Source organism: Triticum urartu, chromosome 4 (genome assembly GCF_003073215.2).
Source record: "Triticum urartu cultivar G1812 chromosome 4, Tu2.1, whole genome shotgun sequence".
Taxonomy (NCBI): Eukaryota; Viridiplantae; Streptophyta; class Magnoliopsida; order Poales; family Poaceae; genus Triticum; species Triticum urartu.
The window spans coordinates 54,124,564-54,137,670 of NC_053025.1; the positions used below are offsets into that span (position 1 = coordinate 54,124,564).

General features: G+C 52.3%; 1 protein-coding gene across 1 annotated transcript; it reads right to left on the reverse strand.

Annotated features, from left to right (window-relative positions):
- Positions 1 to 5,940: 5,940 nt before the first annotated feature.
- LOC125550613 (probable beta-D-xylosidase 7) lies at positions 5,941 to 12,480 on the reverse strand. Its single transcript, XM_048713638.1, has 4 exons — positions 12,002 to 12,480; positions 7,815 to 8,269; positions 7,603 to 7,700; positions 5,941 to 7,396 (listed from the first exon to the last, which is right to left on the reverse strand). The coding sequence occupies exons 1-4, from the start codon at positions 12,437 to 12,439 to the stop codon at positions 6,039 to 6,041; spliced, it is 2,349 nt and encodes a 782-aa protein (XP_048569595.1). The 5' UTR covers positions 12,440 to 12,480; the 3' UTR covers positions 5,941 to 6,038.
- Positions 12,481 to 13,107: the final 627 nt, after the last annotated feature.

Genomic DNA, 13,107 nt, shown 5'->3' on the forward strand with positions numbered 1-13,107 from the left:
GCTCAATGTCCGACCATGGCAGAAGATATAGAAGAGATGAGTGTCATCCCCTATGCCTCAGCCATAGGTTCTATTATGTATGCCATGCTGTGTACCAGACCTGATGTAAACCTTGCCGTAAGTTTGGTAGGAAGGTACCAAAGTAATCCCGGCAAGGAACACTGGACAGCGGTCAAGAATATCCTGAAGTACCTGAAAAGGACTAAGGAAATGTTTCTCGTTTATGGAGGTGACGAAGAGCTCGTCGTAAAGGGTTACGTCGACGCTAGCTTCGACACAGATCTGGATGACTCTAAGTCACAAACCGGATACGTGTATATTTTGAATGGTGGGGCAGTAAGCTGGTGCAGTTGCAAGCAGAGCGTCGTGGCGGGATCTACATGTGAAGCGGAGTACATGGCAGCCTCGGAGGCAGCGCATGAAGCAATTTGGGTGAAGGAGTTCATCACCGACCTAGGAGTCATACCCAATGCGTCGGGGCCAGTCAAACTCTTCTGTGACAACACTGGAGCTCTTGCACTTGCCAAGGAGCCCAGGTTTCACAAGAAGACCAGGCACATCAAGCGTCGCTTCAACTCCATTCGTGAAAATGTTCAAGATGGAGACATAGATATTTGTAAAGTGCATACGGACCTGAATGTAGCAGATCCATTGACTAAACCTCTCCCTAGAGCAAAACATGATCAACACCAGCATTCCATGGGTGTTCGATTCATCACAATGTAACTAGATTATTGACTCTAGTGCAAGTGGGAGACTGTTGGAAATATGCCCTAGAGGCAATAATAAAAGGATTATTATTATATTTCCCTGTTCATGATAATTGTCTTTTATTCATGCTATAATTGTGTTATCCAGAAATCGTAATACATGTGTGAATACACAGACACCAACATGTCCCTAGTAAGCCTCTAGTTGACTAGCTCGTTGATCAACAGATAGTCATGGTTTCCTGACTATGGACATGGGGATGTCATTGATAACGGGATCACATCATTAGGAGAATGATGTGATGGACAAGACCCAATCCTAAACATATCACAAGATCGTATAGTTCGTTTGCTAGAGTTTTTCCAACGTCAAGTATCTTTTCCTTAGACCATGAGATCGTGTAACTCCCGGATACCGTAGGAGTGCTCTGGGTATACCAAACGTCACAACGTAACTGGGTGACTATAAAGGTATACTACGGGTATCTCCGAAAGTGTCTGTTGGGTTGACACGGATCAAGACTGGGATTTGTCACTCCGTATGACGGAGAGGTATCTCTGGGCCCACTCGGTAATGCATCATCATAATGAGCTCAAAGTGACCAAGTGTCTGGTCACGGGATCATGCATTACGGTACGAGTAAAGTGACTTGCCGGTAACGAGATTGAACGAGGTATTGGGATACCGACGATCGAATCTCGGGCAAGTAACGTACGATTGACAAAGGGAATTGTATACGGGGTTGCTTGAATCCTCGACATCGTGGTTCATCCGATGAGATCATCGAGGAGCATGTGGGAGCCAACATGGGTATCCAGATCCCGCTGTTGGTTATTGACCGGAGAGCCATCTCGGTCATGTCTACGTGTCTCCCGAACCCGTAGGGTCTACACACTTAAGGTTCGGTGACGCTAGGGTTGTAGAGATATGTATGCAGTAACCCGAAAGTTGTTCGGAGTCCCGGATGAGATCGGACGTCACGAGGAGTTCCGGAATGGTCCGGAGGTGAAGAATTATATATAGGAAGTGCAGTTTCGGCCATCGGGAGAGTTTCGGGGTCACCGGTATTGTACCGGGACCACCGGAAGGGTCCCGGGGGTCCACCGGGTGGGGCCACCCATCCCGGAGGGCCCCATGGGCCAAAGTGGGGAGGGGAACCAGCCCATAGTGGGCTGGTGCGCCCCCCTAGGCCCACCCCATGCGCCTAGGGTTGGAACCCTAGGGGTGGGGGGGCGCCCCACCTTGCCTTGGGGGCTACTCCACCCTTGGCCGCCGCCCCCCTAGGAGATCCCATCTCCTAGGGCCGGCGCCCCCCTAGGGGAGCCTATATAAAGGGGGGGAGGGAGGGGGCCAGCCACTTGAGTCTTGGCGCCTCCCTCTCCCCTGCTACACCTCTCTCTCTCGCTAGTATACGGCGAAGCCCTGCTACTGTGACGCCCTGCATCCACCACCACGCCGTCGTGCTGCTGGATCTTCATCAACCTCTCCTTCCCCCTTGCTGAATCAAGAAGGAGGAGACGTCACGCTGACGTACGTGTGTTGAACGGAGGTGCCGTCCGTTCGGCGCTAGGATCTCCGGTGATTTGGATCACGTCGAGTACGACTTCCTCATCCCCGTTCTTTGAACGCTTCCGCGGTGATCTACAAAGGTATGTAGATGCAATCTCATCGTTGCTAGATGAACTCATAGATGGATCTTGGTGAAACCGTAGGAAATTTTTTGTTTTCTGCAACGTTCCCCAACCATACAAATTCCTTTATAACCCTAGTCATCGAACCTTAAGTGTGTAGACCCTACGGGTTCGGGAACCATGCAGACATGACCGAGACGTTCTACGGTCAATAACCAACAGCGGGATCTGGATACCCATGTTGGTCCCACATGTTCCACGATGATCTCATCGGATGAACCACGATGTCGAGGATTCGATCCACGTATACAATTCCCTTTGTAGCGGTACGTTACTTGCCCGAGATTCGATCGTCGGTATCCCGATACCTTGTTCAATCTCGTTACCGGCAAGTCTTTTACTCGTTCCGTAACACATCATCCCGTGATCAACTCCTTGATCACATTGTGCACATTATGATGATGTCCTACCGAGTGGGCCCAGAGATACCTCTCCGTTCACGGAGTGACAAATCCCAGTCTCGATTCGTGCCAACCCAACAGACACTTTCGGAGATACCTGTAGTGTACCTTTATAGCCACCCAGTTACGTTGTGACGTTTGGCACACCCAAAGTATTCCTACGTATCCGGGAGTTGCACAATCTCATGGTCTAAGGAAATGATACTTGACATTAGAAAAGCTTTAGCATACGAACTACACGATCTTTGTGCTAGGCTTAGGATTGGGTCTTGTCCATCACATCATTCTCCTAATGATGTGATCCCGTTATCAACGACATCCAATGTCCATGGTCAGGAAACCGTAACCATCTATTGATCAACGAGCTAGTCAACTAGAGGCTTACTAGGGACATGGTGTTGTCTATGTATCCACACATGTATCTGAGTTTCCTATCAATACAATTCTAGCATGGATAATAAACGATTATCATGAACAAGGAAATATAATAATAACTAATTTATTATTGCCTCTAGGGCATATTTCCAACTACCAACGTGGGGGTTGGTGATGAAATATCCTCCGTAACTTTTGTGTATACTTTCGTGTGAATAACATGGTAACTCAAATTTCATAGACCTGATAACTTATGTACCTCGGTCCTAAAAACTTTGTCGGTGAGGGTGAGGGTGGGGGAGTTGTTGAAACATACCATGATAACTTCTGTGCAAATAACATGATAACTCAAACATGCCAGACCTGATAACTTATGTACCCCGGTCCTGATAACTTGGTCGGCGAGGGTGGGGCTGGGGCAAGTCGCTGAGACATGCCATGGTCACTTCTGTGCAAATAACATGATAATTCAAACATGGCGGACCTGATAACTTATGTACCCCGGTCCTGATAACTTGGTCGGCGAGGATGGGGGTGGGGCAAGTCGCTGAAACATGCCACGGTAACTTCTGTGCAAATAACATGATAACTCATACATGGTAGACCTGATAACTTTGTCTTGGTGTCGGGGTGGGGGTGTCGTTGAAACGTACGACGGTAACTTCTATGCAAATAACATGATAACTCACACATCGTAAACATGATAAATTATGTACCAGTCCTGGTAACTTTGTCGGAGGGGCCGGAGTGGGGGAGTCGTTGAAACATACCACGATAACTTCTATGCAAATAATATGATAACTCACACATCATAGACATTAAATTATGTACCCAGTCCTGGTAACTTTGTCGGTGGGGTTGGGGTTGGGGGGGAGAGTCACTGAAACATACCACGATAACTTCTATGCAAATAACATGATAAGTCACACATCGTAGAAATGATAAATTATGTACCCAACCCTGATAACTTTATCGGCTGGGGTAGGGTGGGAGGAGTTGTTGAATCATACCACGATAACTCTTTTGCAAATAACATGATAACTCACACATCGCAGACTTGATAATTTATGTACCCGACCCTGGTAAATGTGGCGACTGTGGCGAGGGGTGGGGGGGGCAACCCCGGTAATTTATATGTAAATAGCTTGTTAATAGACACATACTAAGCTGATAACTCACATACAAACGCCATTATAATTTTTGACATGAAATTTTATTGTTGAAAAATATACACCCGGTAATTTATATATAAAAAGCATGATAATGTATACATCACAGATTTGATAACTAATATCTTATGTTTTAAACACCATGGTATCTTTCATCCAAGGGAATTTTTTTTTAAACATTTTCATCGGTAATTTATGTGTTAAATTACCATACTTCCTCATGCCTTAACCTTCTTGTACTGTAGTTATCAGCCTTATCATGGTATAGTCATCATGTTGCTCATACCCTAATTATCACGCTGGTCATGCCAAAGTTACCAACCCAAACTTTATTTTTTTTTCTGATATGGCAGAAATAAGAAAGGTTCAAATAACATTGTTTACCTAAAATAGACAACAAAAAAAGGTGGCTTAGTTGGTTATTAGGCTCAATAGGTATTGCATAGACCTAGGTTTGAATCCTCTTTCAAGCACTTTTATTTTATTTTCATATTATGCGGTGAAAAACCAGAAAAATAGGTATTGCATAGACCTAGGTTCGAATCCTCTTTCAAGCACTTTTATTTTATTTTCATATTATGCGGTGAAAAACCAGAAAAAACCACTAGCGATTTACCACGGTTTTTGAAAGAAGAAAAAAAAATCAGTGGAAAGCGAGCGTGGAAAGATAGCGGAACTAATCGTGCGGATCTGTCGCTAACGACCAGTCGACTGGTCGTTAGCACAGTCCTATTTATATAGCATAATAATACAGCAATTGGTGTTTTGCCCTCTCTAGTCTGTACAGTTATGTATTTCACAAACTAGAATGGTCAACTAGGTGCATATCTGTTAGTTTGGTACAAGCCTGATTATATTTTGTTTGTGAAGTGATACAAGCACTTTTATTTTATTTTCATATTATGCGGTGAAAAACCAGAAAAAACCACTAGCGATTTACCATGGTTTTTGAGAGAAGGAAAAAAATCAGTGGAAAGCGAGCGTGGGAAGATAGCGATCACGCAGGAACTAATCGTGCGGATCTGTCGCTAACGACCAGTCGACTGGTCGTTAGCACAGTCCTATTTATATAGCATAATAATACAGCAATTGGTGTTTTGCCCGACTGGTCGTTAGCACAGTCCTATTTATATAGCATAATAATACAGCAATTGGTGTTTTGCCCTCTCTAGTCTGTACAGTTATGTATTTCACAAACTAGAATGGTCAACTAGGTGCATATCTGTTAGTTTGGTACAAGCCTGATTATATTTTGTTTGTGAAGTGATACAATCAATTATCACAATTGACATGTGCATGGCATTCTCCCTAGTCTGTACAGTTCTGTATTTCACAAACTAGAATGGTCTCAACTGGGTGCTTATTTGACTGTTAATTTGGTACAAGCCTGGTTATATTTAAGGCTAGTTGGTGTTTGTGAAGTGATACAATCAGTTATCAAAATTGACATGTGCATGACATTCTCATTGAGGAAAAAAAAGACATGTCTTTTTGTTGGACTAACTGATCTTATCTTTATCTTTATTTGAAGAAGCGGCGAACCCATCATCCCTTACAACAGCCTAGTTTCCAAGGGTACTCAACTCACACCAATGCAAATATAAATTATACTACCAGAATGGGGGGAATTACACTCTATGTATCCACCTCTACCCCTTCCCTGCAAATCAATCAATCAATCTAGAGATCGATCAAACCTCGAATGTAATCTCCATCTCATGCTTGTCAACCATGAGGAAATGAGACCCTCTGTCTACCACCTTGTTGCCATCCTTCCTCACCCTGCTGAAATGCTCACACGGGCTGATGTCAAATGTGAGTCTGGCCTTCTCTCCTGCCTTGAGGTGCTGTCTCCTGAACCCGATGAGCTGCTTCTTCGGCCGGCCGGCGGTTGCGTTGGCCCACCGGAGGTACACGAGCACCGAGTGCTTGCCGTCCATGGGGCCGTGGTTTTCCACCTCGACCACGGCCGGGAACCTGAGCTGCTCGCACCGTTGTGGGCCAATATGTTCGACGTGGTAGCTCGCGACGCCTTGTTCCGCCGCTGGCGATGGCATTGTGCTCAGGCCTGCGAGCAAGTCCGTGTTGGGGGCGCCGGATGAGACCAGCCGGCGAGAGTAGCTGGAGTAGCTGAGGCCGTAGCCAAACTTGTAGACGGTCTCTCCCTGGTAGAAGCGGTAGCTCCGGCCGGGGTAGCCGGTGGCCGGGTCGGCGCGCATCCGCATGTCGGTCATGGGCACCTTGGTGAACTCCTCCGGGTACCAGGTCACCGGCAGCCTCCCGCCGGGGTTGTGGTCGCCGAAGAGCACCCTGGCGATGGCGAGCCCGCCGGCCTGGCCGGGGTATCCGGCCCAGAGGATGGCGCCGATCTTGGGGTTGGTCTTGGCGAAGGTCACGTCCACCGGCCCGCCCGTGAGGAGCACGAGGATGACGGGCCTCTTGGCGGCGTCGGCGACGGCGGTGATGAGGCTCTGCTGCTGCCCTGGGAGCAGCAGGCTGGTCCTGTCGCGCCCTTCGCTCTCCTGCTGCTGGCTGAGCCCCATGAAGAGGAGCACGTAGTCGGACGAGCCCGCCAGCGTGGCCGCCTCGTCCGTGTCGGCCACGTCGCAGGCCGCCGAGCGGCACCCTGCCAGGAACCTGACGTCCTTGACGTAGGCCTGGACCCCCTTGAGCGGCGTGACGGACTCGCACGGCGGGCCGAAGTAGTTGCCGATGAGCAGGCCGGCGTTGTTGGCGTTGGGGCCGATGACGGCGGCGGAGGCGACGGCGGCCCGGTCGAGCGGGAGGACGCCGGCGTCGTTCTTGAGGAGGACGATGCCGTCCTGCGCGGCGTCGAGGGCGAGTGACCTGTGGTCCGGGGTGCAGATGTCGGCGGCGTTGAGGCCGCCGTAGACGTTGGCCCTGGGGTCGCCGTCGAAGTGGCCCAGGCGCATCCGGACGGCGAAGAGGTTCTTGAGCGCCTTGTCGATGTCGTCCTCCGTGATCTTGCCCTGCTGCATGGCGGCCGCCGCGTGCTGCTGCATGTAGGTCCCACAGTCGATGTCCAATCCTGAGACGCACAAAAAAATCTGTCGGATCACTATCGTTTTAAAGCCAAACCGGGGTCCAATACTCCAACTAGTGAACTGCTCCAGTAGTATCTTGTACGTAGAAGCCAGAGTAGAATTGACAGGTCGGGAAAGTGGATGAGTTTTAGTCGTGTGTTCACTGAACAAATGCAAATCCATGCAAGGCGGTTTAGTGATGGTTACGTACCGGCCTTGAGCGCGAGTGCGACCGCGTCCTCGGGCGTGGGCGCGTACCGCTGCGCGTCACGCATGATGGCCACGGCGTCGCAGTCGGAGGCGATGTACCTGCACGCACGCACGCACGCACGCAACCAAAAAAAGACCATGACAGCATCAGTAGCGCGTGAAGACGACCGCACGCATGTGACTTGGAAACAAACAAAATATCACAGTCGGTACCCGTCGAGGCCCCAGTCGCCCCTGACGGTGTTGGTGAGGAGGCCGGAGTTGGCGCAGGCGGGGACGCCGTTGATGCCGGTGTAGGCGCACATGACGCAGCTGGCCCCGCCGTCCACCACGCAGCTCCGGAACGGCGGGTTGTACGTGTCCTCCAGGTCCTGCGCCGTCACCCTCGCGTCGAAGTTGTAGCGGGCCACGCCGCCCCAGTCCTCCAGGTCGTAGGCTGTGGCGTGCTTGCAGCACGCCGACGTCTGCAGCAGCGACGCCGACGAGTTCCCCTGCAGGCCCTTGACGAACGCCACGCCGTAGCGGCTCGCCGTCGTGGGGTCCTCCCCCGGGGTCTCCTGCCCGCGGCCCCACCGCGGGTCCCGGTAGATGTTCACGTTCGGGGACCACATCGTCAGCCCCTCCGCCTGCCCCAGGTTGTACAGCGCCCGTGCCTCCCTGCCGATCGCCTGCACGCACGCACGCCGACGTGTCATTTTCTTGACGATCCAACGACCAGAGATGGCTTTCGCATGCCAGGCAATGCGCAGTGAACAATAAAGGTAATAAGAAAAGGAGAAGACATAGATACACGTACAATAATTAAGACATGCTTGCAACGCAAACTTGCATTGCACGGTGGCCACCAAGTTCGTGACACCTTTCTCAAAGTATGCTACCACCTCCACTCCGAGTTATAAAGACGTTTTGGGTATTTCAATATAGACTATGTACGAACTGAAGTGAGTGGACAGACACATCGAAACATGTCTATATATGTCCGATTTAGAAAATTGTTAGAACATCTAATAGTAATTCCGAACAAAGGAAGTACAACTTGAGCACTTGCATGAACTGCCGGTATATATGACTGAGCAAGTGGTGCTTGACCGAACAAACCTAAAACGATTAGCTGTTTTTGCAGACTTGATACGGCCTAACAATTAGTGATCAGGAAGGCCTAACATAAAGTTGGTAGAACTCTAACTTGGAGTTAACGACATACTCGATCCGGCGGTAATCCATCTTTAACTAATCATGCCAGAATCAAACCACATGCACATGGATCCAGCTAGCTCCTGCTAACAAGAGGCACGGGCTGTGTACCGTCAGGCATGAACTTGTGGCATTGTGGGCGCGCTCAATAGTCCATACCCACGGACAACAGGGTAACCAAAAGGTCGGGTACGGTGGGAAAGGCCCGATCTGTTCGTGTCAGATCTGTGTGTGGCTCAGCTCACATGTGGCCGGCTTCCCTCCCACAACCAAAAAGGCGCCACTTTTCTTTCCCGCGCAAACATTCTTCTCCCTGTCGTTGGCACTCACCGCACTAGGTGTGCTCACGTGCTGCCCCTTTAGGGCATCTCCAGCCGCGCCTACAGAAAGGCCTCCCCAGATGTTTTTTTGCATCGATGCCGAAAAATCGACCCAGTCGCGTCCCAGGAGCCCGATTTTCGGTGGCTTGGGCCGAAAACAGCGTCGGCGGACCCAGGCCGAACCCGGCGCACTCGGGGGCGCCCGGGACGCCGGGGCGAACTGTTTTGGCGCGAAACAGCCGCGGGCCCGCCGCGTCAGCGACTCTACCCTCTTCTCGCCCCTTCGTCGTCCTCATCGCCTCGTTTCCCGCATCGAATCAATGCCAAAGCTGCCGCGCTGCCGCGCCGGTCAGCCTGCGCCATTGATGCCTCACGGGCGGCGCAGTGAAGACCGGATGACGCGCGTCCCTCGCCCTCCCTCGCCCGCCACGCGTACTCACGGCGGCTCGCGCACGGGCGGCGCCTCGGCCTATATAAGACGCGCCCCAGCGCACTCGGCGACTCGCACTCTCTCGCCGTCGTCGTTCCTCCCTCTCCTCTCTCTCGCCGTCTCCAGTTCATCACACCCATGGCCGAGCGCTTCCCAGGCGACGGCGCGACGACGAACGGCTTCGGCCGCCGCCATCTTCACGAGAACGAGGCTCGCCTCCTTTTCAAGGCCGAGTACCCGGTCCCGCCGGACATGCGGGTGCCCGGGGCGTGGAGGATCAGCGCCGGCGGCGTGCTGGTGCCCCCGATACCCACCGGCGCGACGCGGCGTGCGGAGGTCGCACGCATCCGCTCGTCCCTGCCGCGTGCGGCGAGGGAGGGGCCACGGTACGTCCCTAACAGCCCGCTCTGGGAGCCTTATTTCCGCCGCCGTCATGCCGAGCAGCTCGAGGCCACCAACGGCGTCGAGCCCTCCGGCAGGCTCAACGCCGTCGGCCGGCGTCGGTGGTGGGGCGTGCCCGGGCGCACGTTGGAGGTCGTCCTCGAGTACATCGAGGGCGGCAACACGCCGCGCCTCGAGTACCCCGCTCCCCTGTCCTTCCCACGCCATCGGGGAAGCTCCTGGACCCCGAGGCACATGGAGACCGGGGGTCCTCCTCCTCGTCCGGCGGCTCCCCCTGCCTCCACCTCCGCCTCGTCAAGCCGGAGCCCCAGGGCACGCCTGTCAGCGCGCGCACCCGCAGCTCCGGCGTCCGCATCGGCGACAACGCCTCCCCCACCGGCCGCTTCGTCCTCGTCGAGCCCAAGCCGGAGCCCGGCCTCCCCCCGGAGTACGAGGAGGTAGCCCGGCGTGGCTTCTTCGACGAGGACGCCCTGCGGTGGGCGCGGGACGACTACCTCCGCGACGAGATGGTCCGGCAGCGCCGGGCCCTGGAGGAGATCGTCGCCCGCAAGCGTGGGCGCGAGGACGAGCACGGCGTCGTGGTCCTCGACAGCGACGACAACGACGACGCCCCCGGACCGTCCAACCCGCCGCGCCAACCGGGGGAGGGATGCAGCAGGGACGGCGGAGGCGTCGGCGGGGGCGACGACGACGACGACACGCGGTTCTACAGCCTCCTCGGCATGTAGAACCGCGTGGGCAGGCGGCGATGGAGACGGCGGGGGTAGCCCCCGATAGTTTTTCCTTTTTTTTTATAAAATATGTTTAAATTTGAACGAACTCGAACGTGTTTGCGTTGTGTTTGCGCCGAATTTAAACATTTTAAAAACCCATGGGGGGCCGCGACTGGAGGGCATCACGCCCCCAGTGCGCGGTTTAGCGCCGGTGCGTCTCCAGAGGGCGATTTTTTGCTTCTCCTAGGGGGCCAACGGCTGAAGATGTTCTTATAGCTTTTTTCTAGGTGCCCTCCGGGTGTTAATGTACACACGGCAGTTTGTCCTATGGGTTTGTTTCTAGGGAGAATAACACGGAAGGAATTTGATAATTTGGACGTACTTCATTGGTTTAATTTTAAGACGCTCCGGCCACTTTACCTCTAATAGGATGAGTATTAAATCCTAGCCGTGGTCGACCAAGGGAAATTCGACTACCAAAATACAGTAAGCACAAATGGAGAACTTTGACAGATTAGATCCTATCTTACTCGTTCAAAGTAAAATATAGTATGCTCTTTTTGCAGAAAAATAATATACTCTGAGTATGGAGTATCACATTTGTTCAAAATATATCTGGAAGTATGCCTTTTCTTCTTCTTGCCGCGTCCTTTGGTGTTGGGAGAAAATCTCATGTGAATTTTGTTTGTAAAAAACCCACAATAGAAGATTTGAGGACACTATAATTCCTTTCCTAGAGTGTACGAGTAAAAAACCCATAATAGCCCTACAAAATCATGAAAAATCATCTCACCTGACAAGAGGGCAATATATATACTTTTTGAGGCACAAAAGGGTAATATATACTCCTTCCGTTTCTAAATATTTGTCTTTTTAAAGATTTTAAATGTACTTATTAAAATATCTAGAAAGACGTATTTTAGAGTACTAACAATAAGATTAAAACTGAAAAACAAAGCTAGCATCTAGAGTAACAAATCCTTAGCCCACGAGCATCCCGTACTGTACAAACAACCGCGCTCTTTGTCTGTTCCCAAATCACGGATCAGGAAAGGAAAGAAAGTGGCCGGTGCATGATGCATGGCATGGCATGGACGCATGCACGCGCGCATGCATGCATGCATGCATGATGCCTGGGCCCATTCGATCGACCCTAACCCAACCCGAACAACTAACTGCCGAGACAGCGATCCAACGCAACATTCCATAATGAAACTGCCGCACGCCATTACGCTGAGAAAAAGCGAAAAGAAACCGCCAGCAGTCCGCCGGCCGGCCTCACGGACGAGCCGGCGAGCGCCGGCCAGCACGGATAGCTTATGCGTGCGTACGTATACGTACCTGGCCGATGCGGAACCAGAGGTCGTCGTCGAAGGCGGCGGCGGTGAGGCTGACCTGCGGGAAGCTGGTGGCGCTGCGGACGGCGCCGTTGAAGTGGAGGCCCTTGCCGGAGGTGGCCAGCCCGTGCAGCGCCTCGTTCCACCACTTGTAGGCCGGCACGCCCAGCCGCGGCACGCCCGCGGCCTCGTCGCCCAGCTGCGCCACCTTCTCCGCGGTCGTCAGCCGCGCCACCAGGTCCGCCGCCCGCTGCGCCACCGGGAGCGTCGCGTCGCAGAAGGCGTACCCCTGCGTCGCCGCGGTGGAGGACGGCCCGCAGGAGAAGGGCGGGTCGGCGGCGAGGGCCGGCACCGCCACCCCCAGCAGCAACGACGACGCCGTCAGCAGCAGAAGCAGCCTCTGTAACACCATGCCGGCGTCGCGGTGGGACAGCACGGCCATGGCGAGACGAGTTTGCTAGGAGCCGCGCAGGGGGGAAGGGTGGCACGTGAACGGATGGGTCAAGGGAGTGGTCGCCTAAATAGGCGCTCATGGCCAATGGGAGCGGGGCGCGTGTCATCGACATGGGTTGCGTGTGACGTACTGCTGTTATACTACTGCCATGCCATTATGCTATGATATGATACGCTGCTAGAGTGCTAGTTACCCATCAGCAAGAACAATCTCACCTTCGCATGCATGTTGTAAAGTGGAATATGTGATGTTGCACCCGTGCACGCGTTGTTCTTTCCTTTAGGAGTGGATTTAGTAGATTTTTAATTAATTGGGTGCGTAGATCATGAATTGAGATATGTAACTTGCGTGCCGGGCATTCCATGGGCATATCCGTTTCGTGGCCTCGGTTAACTGAGATAAGTAAGGCTAGCTAGTTGTTGGATCTACATGAATGCGTTGCTTTGCATCCTTGTCAATCTAAACATCCAAATGCCCACAAAAGAAAATCTAAATATCCAAACACGCAATTCCTAGTCGCAACAACTAATTATAAGTTGTCTCAAAAAGATTGTAGGTGTAAACTAGCCATGGCGTCCTCACCCCTCGGCAAGGCCTCGCTAAGACTATGTCCGAAATGGGGATGACATGGCTTGTTGCCGTGTAGTCAGCAGACA